The sequence below is a fragment of the Thamnophis sirtalis genome, unplaced genomic scaffold (genome assembly GCF_051295495.1).
Source record: "Thamnophis sirtalis isolate CommonGarterSnake01/CBP01778 unplaced genomic scaffold, rThaSir2_p1.2 scaffold_6, whole genome shotgun sequence".
Classification (NCBI taxonomy): Eukaryota; Metazoa; Chordata; class Lepidosauria; order Squamata; family Natricidae; genus Thamnophis; species Thamnophis sirtalis.
This window is the reverse complement of record NW_028261386.1, coordinates 84,795,958-84,809,192: the sequence shown is the minus strand read 5'-3', so window position 1 is coordinate 84,809,192 and position 13,235 is coordinate 84,795,958. Positions and strand designations below refer to the sequence as shown.

Here is a 13,235-nt window from a genome sequence, read left to right as displayed (position 1 = left end):
AATAATTACTACAGATCTCAAAGACTAATTTCACGGGCTATTTTTCAATGTATATAAGTTTGCATTGTTCATGTTTTGTATTAAAAACATCATGCATTTCTGCATGTAATGTCAGCAGGTGGCAGCACTTCTGGACTTGGAAATGCAGCAGGATCAGGAATACCAAGGCTGTATGCCAGATGGGGAAATGAAAAAAGTGTCTCAGAAAAAGGCAATTTCTAACAATTTTAGTATTACTTCCCAGAATATTACGTGGACACGTTCATAAAATCACACATAAGTCTCACATTCTACCTGAATATGATTTGGGGTTTTTATTTCATCCTATAATTTCTGAAGAACTTTCAGAAAAAAATGCTTTAATGTGGAAGAAAATACAGAAGAGCTTAAATAGCAGACAGTATTTCAGCAGAGCTATTTAAAAATAAAACATGGTTCCTTCCCCCTCCCCCAATGGAAACGTTAATTCTGAATTTCTTGGCTTACACAATAGTCCTTAGTCTATAGTACTGTACTTAAATTAAGAACTCTTCCAAATTTTATTTTCAAAGAACTGTTAACCATTATGACTCAGCTAAAGTGAAAACATTATTATATGACACATTCATATCTGATAATGAGTTTATGCTTCCATTTTCGCTAAAAAAAAAATCCAGAGCTAGGCACACTAAATAAAATCCACTCTATTCTTTCATTGCTAGAGGTTTTGACATGTTATTTTTTTTCAAAATTTTATACTGTTCCCTAAGATACCAGCCCGAGGATGAACTGCTTCCTGATTTACTTAACAAGGAGAAGCACATTAGTGCTCCGTTTGTGGCTTCAATTAAAAACATTTGCTGTCCAAACTAGCTGCAGTTCTGACTATGTTGTCTCCAGCTTTCAGATTTGTCAGACCTACTTAACTTTCAGCAGAGAAAAAAGGTTTTTAAAATACTGTAAATTTCCTGTACATACAAGACTACAGTGCTTCTATGAAGGGTTCCCCTAAATAAAAACTATCCTATCTGTCCATCTTTACAAACAAATCAGGACTGGTACAGCACACCTTTCTCTACAGGTAAACACAAGAGTGCCTATTTTTTAAGATACAAGTTTTCCTCATAGGGCAATTTATTTTGCCTCAATATCTAGTTTAGTTTACTTTATTGTCATTACACATGGTACAAAGCAATTAAATGCTGTCTGCAGTGCACATTATAACTATAAAGATAAAAACACAAACATACATCCTTTACTTTCTATATAATTAAAACTGAAAACCCGATAATCTATCTAGAGCAGTGGTTCCCAACGTGGGCCCCACACCCCACAGAGGAGCAATTTGATTTTTAATGGGGGCAAAGTAAACCTCGTTTAAACCAAGTTAACGGCCTTTTAGGCTTCCTCCACCTGAGTAGCATTCACTTTTTGAGTAAAGTAAGAATTGTGTCAGAGGTGGGGGCATCAGGATTTTAAAGATGCTTTGGTGGGGCACGGCAAAAAAGGTTGGGAACTACTGGTCTAGAGGCTAATACAGAAGATGAGGGCCGCGCTATCGCTTACTCCGTTTCCTTATTCATTTTGAATATCCCCCTAAAAGGAAACCTTCGAGGGAATTATTTCTACCTCGCGCCTTGAAGGAAAGTCGGAAGGGCTCAGAAGAAAAGAAACGGCGGCGACTCGCAGCTGTTGGTTCCTGGGCTCAGTAGCGAACAAAAGAGCTCTTTTTTGGAGCAGCCGGAGCTGGGCGTGCCCGACGTTGTGTGAATCTGCGCACCTTCTCCTTAGTAAGGACCGATACAGCTAGGCGAATACATCAAGAGCCCGGGATGAAGAAGGAGACGGCCTACTCGCCCACCCACCCACTCCCACGCCATTGTCTCCCGGGTGGTTGTGGTGGTGGTGGAAGGAGAAGAGGGGGCGGGCGCCCAGGAAAGAAAGGCACCCCAGCGGACAAATAACGCTTTCCTCTATCCTTTCCCACCGGACCCTGCCAAGGCAGCGAAGTCCAAAGCAGAGCAAAGCCCCTCTTCCCCACCCCCACCTTCCGGCCAAGCAGGCTCCCCGGGGCCACCTTATAAAGGCACCAGCTGCCAAGCAACGGCGGCAACCCCATCTCTCCCGGTTTTCCAAAAAGCTGTGGCCGCCCGCCCTAGCCAGGCCCCGGACTCCGTTCGCCCGGGCAGGTCCCCAGCCGCAAGCAACAGCATGAACGACAGCCCCGCTCTTCGCTGATTACTCGTCCGGCCCCAGCAGCAGCAGGAGGAGCCTGAGCAGCAGCCGCCGGCTAAACCCCGGACCCTCCGCTTCTCGAGCACCAGGACTCACCGCCCAGCCGGTCTTCCACCTCCTACGTGTGAACGAGCCCCAAAACGGTACGCTACCCGTCGCCGAGACGTTCTTGGACTCGTTCCGGTGAGGGGCGGGGCAGAAAAGGCCTCGTTCCGGGTGCCGTTCCTCCGCTCCGCCCCTCGGTCCCGACGGCGGCGTCGGTGACAGGGGTGGGGCCTCTAAAGACGTCGCGGTCAGTCACATTAATGACGTAAGACGCAACTGTCTTAACGCGCACGCAGCCCAGTTCCCCAGGGAGCAGGACGGGGTTATTCCAAAGTTGGTAATTGCGCCGCCTCTCCTATGCGGCGTTATGTTCGCTCGCGGTGTTTGATGAAACATTCAATATTCTTTTATTAACTAACGAGAAGTTGTTGACTTAGCATTGAAAATCGCAGTTGTACATTTCACTTTATGCTAAGCCGCCAGCCTCTCTTGAATGAAAAAATAATGAACGTCACCAATGGGATCTTTTATTGGAGTAGATCAAGAGGTTTCAAACCAAATTGCAACTAAAGCTGAAAATCGCAAGACACAGATAAATGTTGAATGTGATTTTTAAAGCATTCATTGCTATTGCTGTAGAACTCTGCACCCCAAGTCAAACAAATGATCTTAACTGCTAGAGAATTGTCTCCATAAAGTTTTCAAAATTTAAGTGGAAATAGTGTGCATTTGTACTAGTAAAATATGATTATCAAAATTATTTGAAGCAACTCTGAATAGCATAAAATTGTTATGACATATTGTTTCTAGGTTGATCACACCAGATCTTTATGGGAAGGGAGAAGGACACAGAACTTTAGTTCAGTCATTGACCAATAAAAGTACAATCAGTAAAATGAACGAAAACTATTCCTTAATGAGGAATATTAGTATATAATTTTGCTACTTTTAAAGAAATTTCTCTGGATTATTTAACAGAAAATCACAGTTAACAGACTGCCTTGGAAATTTAAATAAAAGGGGTAATAACTAGTGGTAAATATTCCTGTAGGACTGGCAATACAGAAGAACATGGACTGATTTCTATGATAGCTATACCGCAGGGGTAGTATCCAATTTCACATAAGGTTTGTTATATTTCCAGGGCAGCTGTGGGGGAAAATGGGTGATCAATTCCTCTGCAATTCCTGGTGTATGATGGGTATCTGGTGATTTACAAGGGAGAGACTACACAAGCACAGAAATAATCTTATATTTCACTTTTTCATGGGTAGGGTTAGAAGTAATAGCACATACCTGTTGTCCTGTAATGATGGAGCAATGAGTTTTGCTCCCTAAATGTAAATAACCTAAGCCCATCTGTACTTTCCATCAATTTTTTCCAGTACAGTAACCAATTGTATTTTGATGTAAGAAATGCACAAAAATCTATAGGCCCCAAAATAGGGGTCACACACAGTTAAAATGTTAAAATTCCCAACTCTACAAAAACTGCACTGTTTCTTTAAACATCTTAGTTTCACCCATGTAGATGATGCTTTATGTTCCATTTGTATTGAACAGACAGCAAGGTAAACTGCACACCTCATAAAAGTTATCCATATGTTCTTAGAAGTTTTAACTCTTTTGATATTGTTGCTGTTCTAAAAATACTTCGAAAAGACCAGATTTCACCTTTTTCAAAATTAAGTGACAAAACAATTACTCATTAACTTCATGTATAATTAAATGCTTATAGGACTATGAAGATTTTCATAGCAGTTTGGAAAACAATGAGGCATAGAGAGCAAGTTTATAAACAATTCAAAAACTGCAGTAGTGTTATATAGATGTTACCATTCTTGTTCCACAATCTGTGAAGTTGATGTTAATGCAGAACACATGGAGGTCTCTTACTTTTGAGCCATGAAATTCTGGATCAATAAGATGTAGATCAGAGCACCTCAAAGAAAAATATGCTTTAAAAATGAACATCAATAAAGCAGTTAACAGCCTATTTATCATTGTGCAATGTAATCAATGTATTTGTGGGTGCTGAAATGTGACTTTTTCAAGATCAGACATACTAAAATGAGGGCAGGCATTCTTAATGATCCATTATTATAAATTAGAAGGGCAGAACAAAATAAATGTCTTCTCCGTCTTCTCTTTTACACCCTTTTGCTTTTTACTTCACAAGCAACAAAAGACTAAGAAAAGAAAATATATAATTGCCAGGGATCTGAATTGTTGGCCCAAGGAATGCTAGGCCTTTGGCATTATGTGGCATTATAACTCTAGGTTGCCCACCTAAACTTGACAAGTTTTAAGATGTGTGGACTTCAATTCCCAGAACCCTTTGGTCAATATTGAGGCTCATAAACCTTAAAGTTGTTATGTTTGAAAAAACGATTGTAGCATCATTTGCCTAAAATAGCCTCTATTTTTTTCATGGTTGCATAATAACTCAAGCTTTCCCAAATACTACATTTGCCTAACATTATTAAAGGAAGTGGATCTCAATCTATTCCCCACCCAATCCCATAATACATACAAACAAGGAAGACTAATTATGACCACTCACAAGATGAACGTAAAGTCAAATTCAGAACATTTTTATTTATTTTTATCCCATCATTAGTATATTTATAATTAACTCAAGGCGGCAAACATATCTAAACTCCTTCCTCCTCCTATTTTCTTCACAAGAACAACTCTGTGAGGCAGAGTATGTGACTGGCCCAAAGCCAGCCAGCCAGCTTTCAATCCTATGGCTGGACTAAAAATCAGACCCACCCAGTTTGTAGCCTGATGCCTTAAACCCTAGACCAAACTGGTTCTTATTTCAAAAGGAGTAGATTTATCAGGCTGAAATAATGTTAATGTACTTTGACTAATTTTTGCCTTTACTGGTAGCTTCATGGAATCTGGATCAGTTAACTTCTTACATACTAAATTCTCTTGAATGTCACTGAGCCATTAGCTTGAAAGTGTAATTTATATTATCTGCAGCATCATTAGCCTTTTACATGTCTTTAAAAAAAAGATGTTACCACTTCCAATGGAACACACACACACAGACACACAAAATTATCAAAAGAAATAGCTAATCTGAACTATCACATTTCTATCTTGTGGAAGATGAGATTTTGCCATTGAATTATAAAAGAAGAATGCACTGATGACCAGGAGGGAGACATAGGAAAATAAAATAAACATCAATAAAAGATTGTTTTTAAAAATCTCAGTAATTCTGCCATTTTTTAAAAAAAATCATAGAAAAAAATGGAGCTATTATTCAGATGATGGTACAATTGAAAATTGAACTGCTTTCTGCACTAATTAGCAACCTGATTTTGAATGCAGATTGAAGGTTATAAGCAGTCTTGCTAAAGAACAGTCTTCATAAAAAGCATGCCTTAATAAAATTAGAATTCTCTAAGCAGACATGGTAGGCATTTTAAAAGGTCTGAGATAGAACATAAGAGGCTGGACGAATGAGGATGATCTAATTGCAAGGTAAAAATATTGGTGCAGGAAAGTGTAGCCCAGTCTTTTTGGGAGAAAAAAAGCTGCAATATAAGATTTTGACTATCTGGTTGGTTTTGTGTGGGGGATGGTATGTGTGTGTAAAACAAAATAAAACTAGACTAATGCTAAAATGAAGAATTCTAGAATGTATTTGTGGCAAGAAGTGTTCTTTCTAGAATACTAAGCACAAGGAAAGAGAGGGCGGGAGTGCGAGAGAGGCGGTGGGAGGAAGAGATTTTTCAAAATTCCTTCTTACAGAATCTATAAGTAAATGAATCCCTATTTCTACTTCTGCTGATATCCCAACTTCCAACACATTTAAGGTGTTTGAATGAATTGAGTGTACCAAACGAAAATATAAAGAAAAATATATTACCAAACTTCTCTATCTCTTGAAATGATCTTAATAAGATAGAATTTAATTTGAACAAATAACAATTATATTTAATTGTTTAAACAACACAAGACCTGTTGAATTTCTGTAGTACTTTATACTGGCCTTGTCTGTCGGCATTTTCCATAAAACCAAGATGAACAGGCAGCTGGCATTGTCTGCTGGACTGAAGCACAGTAGAAACGCAGGACAGAAATTCTTTGATTTTGTGTGTGTGTGTGTGTGTGTGTGTGTGTGTGTGTGTGTGTGTGTGTATCTGTGCTAAATACTTTTCTCAAAAGTATTTCAGTCTTTTTACAATTTTAATTCTAAAATGCAGTTTTCATAACAGCCAGTTTATGGAGTGTGATCATCTGCTCTTTTTCTCAAATTGAGCAAGTGAGGGGGAAAAAGTTATATCCTTGTCTCACCCATCCCTGCCCCCTCACTCTAGTGTGGTACTTCTTTAGCTTCTGTTAATAGTACATGACAATTCTTGTAAACAGCTTTTATGTTCCAGGCAACCAAAAAAGGAAGAAAAGGCTGGTTCTACTGAGAAGGGATACTTTGCTAGCCAAGTCTTCAGATTGCCTGAAATGGTAGAAACATTTGTCACAACTGACCTAGCTAGCTTGTAGTTAAGATAAATGAGAAACACATAAATATTGCTTGTTTGATGGAGAAAGCTTATGTTATTTCCAGGTTTTGGAACATTACCTCTTCTAGATGTTAAAACGTTTCCTTTAAAAAATTAAACTGGTAATTTAAAAACTTTACAATAATTAAAAGTAAGCAGCTGAAAAGTTAGTTGTACTAAAATTGTGTTTACATACCATCCAAAAACAAACTGTAGCTCTAGCAACCCAGGACACACTGCCAAGCCACTAAGTCCCAGGGAATCTCTAATCCAGCCCTAAATCAAGGGCAGTTCCCAACAAGTCCCAGAATATGTTTCCAAAAATAGGAAGATTCAATTATTGGCATCGTGGGATAACTCAGATTTGCCATCTATTTTTTGTCTTCCTGTCAAGTCCAATAGCTAAATCACTTATTCCCACTTTAAAAGACAGGAACTGCTCACTATGTGCAAGAGTAAATATTTCAGGCAAATCAAATTTTGCAAAGGCAGCTTAATCAAATGGTGTTCAAGGTTACAAATCTAAAAATGCAAATAAGTTATATTTGCTCTATTATTTTTTAAATGTATTTGCTCAGTGGCAGGATTCAAAAATGTTTACTACCAGTTCTATGCGCGTGGCATGGCATGGCCTGGTGCGCATGGCAAGGGAAGGATACTGTAAAATCTCCATTCCCTCCCTGCTCCAGGGGAAGGTTACTGAAAAATCCCCATTTCTTCCAGATCAGCTGGGACTCGGGAGGCAGAGAATAGATGGGGCGGGGCAAGTCAGAGGTGGTATTTACCGGTTCTCCGAACTACTCAAAATTTCCGCTACTAGTTCTTCAAAACTGATCAGAACTTGCTGAATACCACCTCCGATTTGGCTGTTCTCAATGTCTATACATCACACTGTCCATTTTCTGCATAAAGGAGGGAGGGACCAGCCTTCCCCATTCAAAGAATCCTAATGGTATAAAGATGCAACAACCTTTTGCTGTCATGTCTAGGTCAATACAGATTGTCATTGGGTTATGATGGCAATTGGGACTAGAATTTCTGTTACTAAGCAATGAAGTAGTAAAGCAGAATATTATGTGACTGCATCACTTAGCAATGGTAATCATGGAAGGCCTGGTTGCAATTGTTAACACCAGAATCATGCAGGACATTAATTGAGTTCATATGGCTGCAACATGGAGAGAGGTGGGAGACCCAGGGAAACAGTCTACAGGTGAAAGCTACAGGAGGGCAGACTTTAGGGAGTATAGGCAAATGTTGCCATCCTGCTGGAAGGGAAGGGTCCATAGAACCCAAGTCTTCTGTACCACAGCATGTACCAATGCCAGTTGGGGCAATCTTCCTGCTGCTTAGTGAGGCTGGGACATTTCCACGGTGCCTCCCGCAAGCGTGACCAGGATGCCTGGCAGGTTAGGGAATTCCAAGGTGGCCAGAGGGAGAGGTGGCAGCGAGGCCTTGCACATGGCTGATAAAGCCCATTCTTTGTAGGGCTTGAGGCTAGCTGGCACTGGCAAGCCCAATGGAGGGTAGCCAGATAAAAAATGAAGATATGCTAGGCAGGGCAGCAACAGTTGTAAATATAGGTAGATTACCAAGCACTTGGACAATGATCACATGACTGCAGGGGCACAGCAATGACTGGAACTCCAAGGATTAGTTGTAAGCCCATTTTTTTCAGCACTGTTATAACTTGAAATGGTCACTGAACAAATGGATGTAACCACTAACACACTGGGCCTGAATAGATAAACTTGTAAAAAAATGGGACTGAACTTGATATCCCATATGTACCAGCATATGTGCGTAATATTTCTTTTACTTAAAAATATTTATTATTTTTTTCTGCCTGGAAAGAGGCCTCCAAGTTAGTAATACATAATAAATACAAACATGGTTGAGGGCAATGCTTAGGAACGAATCTTGGCAACATAAAATATCCACAATGAAACTTTCAGCTTTCAAATTTTACTTTCAATCTGCATCCTTGTCTTTATCTATAATTGTCAATTTTGTAAGAGTATTCTACACAGATACTTTCTAAAACATTCATATGAAAATTCAATGAGTTTAGTTTTATTATCATTAAATTCTTCACTGTTTGGATACATTTATCTTTTTATGTCTACTATTAATGGCTAATAGTAAAATTTGCTAGTAAAACTGAATGAGCAACACAATAAAACTAGTAATTTGCAAGTTTGTCATTCTTTGCTTACAATCGTATCAAAGTGAATGCAAGAGGAAGCATTGTCATTTTTAACAGAATACAAATTCTCAAATTTTAAACAAAACAATACAAATGTAAGAATCTTTAAAAATGTGAACATATCTAAACAGATATGTCTAGCTATCATTTTAAGACAAAGATCATACAAAAGACATTAATTTACAAAGAGCACATTAACAGCAAACTTATGAACAAGAAAAAACTAAATTGGAATATCATAGCATAAATATTATTGTATTATAAAAATTAAAATGGTATCTAAAGATTAGCAGATTAAGGATAAATGATACTGTTACTTGCATGATACTCTGTTACTTGCATGATATCATGGGAGCACCACTAGAAGTTCCTTCAAAAAGGTAACAGCTTATTTTGAAACTTATTTTAATAATTAACTGTAAAAAATAAAATGAAGACAATATCCTTACCATAAGAATTATTTCTTCAATGTTTAATCAAACATGTTGATGAAACAAACAATACATGCCTCTTATTTAACTCTCTTAGATCAGAAATTCTAAGTAAAACTCATAAGCATCTAAGCAATGATGCCATTTATTTGCTCCCACTGCTTTGAAATATATTTTCTGATGTAACAAACTACATGGAATTAACTTTTTTTTTCACAAATCAAGATGGATTACGGTTCTTAGGTTCCTTGGAAGTACAAAGTCATAGTTTATTAATTTCTAAATAAAGTGCATTCTGATTCACCAAAATAATATGTTGAAGAAATTCACGATCACAGAACTTAAATTGTTTACTCATATTTTCATCCTAAAATGAATGAGTAGTTTGTGACAGCTACCGGAATTTCTGACAGTTAGCTCATATTATCTTGTCTCTTAGATAAGTCATGGACCCCTTCCAACCTCGGTAAGTTTGAAATAGATTATTTCATTCGAGTTCTTCAGTTTCTTCTGAGAAAAGATCTGCCAAATCAGCTACAGTTAACACAGAGGCCTCCGACTGTTTCAGAGAAGAATTGGAATGACTTTGGAAACAAAACAAGAAAAAGGAAGAGAACAAATCAAGAAGATTGAGAAACAGACAGTACACTTATATAGCTCTGCACTAGAGGTTTATTTTATAATGATCAGAGGAAAAGGCAGGTTATCAAAAACAGCACTTACGATGTTATTTAGGTTTGAAATGGTAAACTGTTTTCCAATCCCATTTTATCTAATTTTTAAGTAAAATTATAAAATAAAAAGTTGATATTTGATTCTCCCAACTGTGCTTTTTCAAGAGATAACTGGACTTTCTTGTTTTTCTTTGAAGATGTTTCACGTCTCATCCAAGAAGCTTCTTCAGCTCTGACCGGATGGTGGGGAATGGAAGGATTTATATTCCTTCCATTCCTCACCATCCAGTCAGAGCTGAAGAATCTTGTTGGATGAGAAGCAAAACATCTTCAAAAAAAAGAAGAAAAACAAAAACCTTTGGGACAACCATGATTTGGATGACTGAGAATCTCCATAGACATTGAGATTTGATTATACCATGTTACATAAGCCATACAATAACCAAGTATCATTCCTTAGTATTTTAAAAGCAGAAAAATATACACTATATTGCCAAAAGTATTCACTCACTTGCCTTTACTCACATATGAACTTACTGTAAGTGACATCCCATTCCTAATCCATAGGGTTCAATATCACGTCGGTCCACCCTTTGCAGCTATAACAGCTTCAAGTCTTCTGGGAAGGCTGTCCACAAGGTTTAGGAGTGTGTTTATGGGAATTTTTGACCATTCTTCCAGAAGCGCATTCATGAGGTCACACGCTGATGTTGGACGAGTTTACATGGCCTACCACTTTGTGGCTGAGTTGCTGTCGTTCCCAAACACTTCCATGTTCTTATAATACATCTGACAGTTGACTGTGGAATATTTAGGAGTGAGGAAATTTCACGACTGGGTTTGTTGCACAGATGGCATCCTATCACACAGTTCCACGCTGGAATTAACTGAGCTCCTGAGAGCGATCCATTCTTTCACAAATGTTTGTAAAAACAGTCTGCATGCCTAGGTACTTGATTTTATACACCTGTGGCCATGGAAGTGATTGGAACAGCTGATTTTGATTATTTGGATGTGTGAGCGAATACTTTTGGCAATAGAGTGTATTTGTGAGGGTTCAAAAAGATATCCTAATAATTAATCACCATAAATAAATAACCAATGAACCTGTAATGATTTATATAGACTTCCTATGCATAGAACCTTCTGTGATTCTTGGGAATTTGGCTAATAAAAATGGGATAACTGATTTAAGAGGTAAATTATTTTGGTTTGGAAAGTTAGCCTCCAAGATCAATTTCAGGAATTGATTCAGTTGTAGTAGCTTGAGAGTTCAAAATTACAAAGGTAATTTCTATGGACTTTCACAATCATAGGTTATAGCAAAGTCCAGTTCTTATTTGCTATATTAATCTGAGACATTTTCACTGAATAAAGCTTTCATTATGCTTCAGATTTTTTTTGCAATAAGAATATTCAAAATTTGAAAATGCCTGCAATTGAGAGTTCCTGGACAATGCCTCTCTTATTTCATCATAATTCTAATTCCTGATATAATTCTACATCTCCATTCCTGTTTAATTCCATGGAATATGTGTGTGTGTGTGTGTGTGTGTGTGTGTGTGTGTGTGTGTTTACAGAGTTGCAGTTACATGATTTTACATATTGGGTAGCTCACTTACACATTTGAATAACAATTTGGTTATCAACTTTTACCTACCTCCTTTCTACAGTTTTCATCATTGTCTGCATACGTTCTTCTATTGTTGCTTTAATCAAGAATCTATGAACAATGGTAGGTCTGCATTTTGAAAACAAAATATTAACAAAAATTATTATATAATATTTCTCAGAAGTAAATTTTGCTGAGCTCCAAAGGCTTTATTTACTAGAAGGGAGTTTACAATCTTAACCCTTTTAATTAATGGTTTTAATAGTCATATTTTAAGAACAGATTAGAATCAGTTGATATTTTTAAAAAATCAAATTAACTAGTTTCAATTATATTTATATTTTTTTAAAAAATGATATACAGGAAATAGTCATTATATTAAAGGGAAGGGCTGTTTTTTAAAAAAGCACCAGACCTATTTTCAATGTATTTTGTTCCATTAATTAAATTAACAATCCAAAGACATAGCTAATTGTAGTTACAGTACCTGCCAACTGGAAAAGAACAGTATTTTTTCTAGGTCAATCAAAGATATCGTTTTCCTTGACATTTCATGAAGGAGAAATACCCATAAGCACAAACAAGTGCAAACTATATTTATTTAAGATAAGATGATATTCTAAATCACACTTCCATAGCTTAGATGTCTTCCAAGCGTGTAGAGATTAATTTCCAGAATTCACCAGAAAGCATGGTTACTGTGTGAATGTTGGAAGATAAAAATAACTATATTTGAAAGATCTATAGACTGGTAATTTTGTTAATTTTTATTCATTTATTTTTATCCTGCTTTTATTATTTTTACAAATAACTCAAGGAGGCAAACATGTTCAACATACCTTCCTCCTCCTATTTTCCCCACCAAAACAAGCCTGTGAGGTGGGTTGGATTGCAAGAGGGTGGCTGGCTCAAAGTTGCCCAACTGGCTTTCATGACTAAGACAGAACTTGAACTCACAGTCTCCTGCTTTTTACTTTGGTGCCTTAATATTAAAACGGCTTTAATACCTTAGATATTCTCCATACATTCATGTTAATGTTAAACTACTTAGGGTAAGAAAGATGGAATCCAGAAGTTGCAACTGATACAAAGCAAAATAATTGCATAATATCCATTATGAAATCTAAAATCAGATTTTAGAACATACTTTGTTTGCCCAATACGATGCACTCTGCCAATGGCCTGTAATTCATGTGCTGGATTCAATATGGGCTCAACCAGCAGTACCTGGGTTGCTTCAATTATGTTTAGACCATTAGAACCAGTATGGAGAGGCAAAAGCAGTATGTTGATCTTGGGATCATATTTAAATGCAGAGAGGTTTTCCTGGAAGATAAAAATATTGTTGTATCATTTTAGCAAAGGAAAAGGTTGGATGAGGGGAGAGAACAAATATAAATTCACCACTTTTCAGTACAACTTAATATCTTATTTATCTTTATTTTTTCCTTTTAATTTACAGTATTATAGTTACTTTAGAAACTAAATTAATTTCACCAGTTCAAATATGAAGTACTTTAGTACAAATTTCTG

General features: G+C 37.2%; 1 protein-coding gene across 1 annotated transcript in view; it reads right to left on the bottom strand.

Annotated features, from left to right (window-relative positions):
• Positions 1-8,728: 8,728 nt before the first annotated feature.
• The window catches only part of SHPRH (SNF2 histone linker PHD RING helicase), a 66,074-nt gene continuing 61,567 nt past the window's right edge, over positions 8,729-13,235 (bottom strand). Inside the window, exons 28-30 of the mRNA XM_087718324.1 lie at positions 12,850-13,028; positions 11,751-11,831; positions 8,729-10,000 (exon numbers count right to left, since the gene is read on the bottom strand). Of these exons, the coding sequence (XP_087574450.1) occupies positions 9,904-10,000; positions 11,751-11,831; positions 12,850-13,028 (357 nt within the window). The 3' untranslated portion in view covers positions 8,729-9,903. The remainder of the gene's footprint in view (positions 10,001-11,750; positions 11,832-12,849; positions 13,029-13,235) is intronic.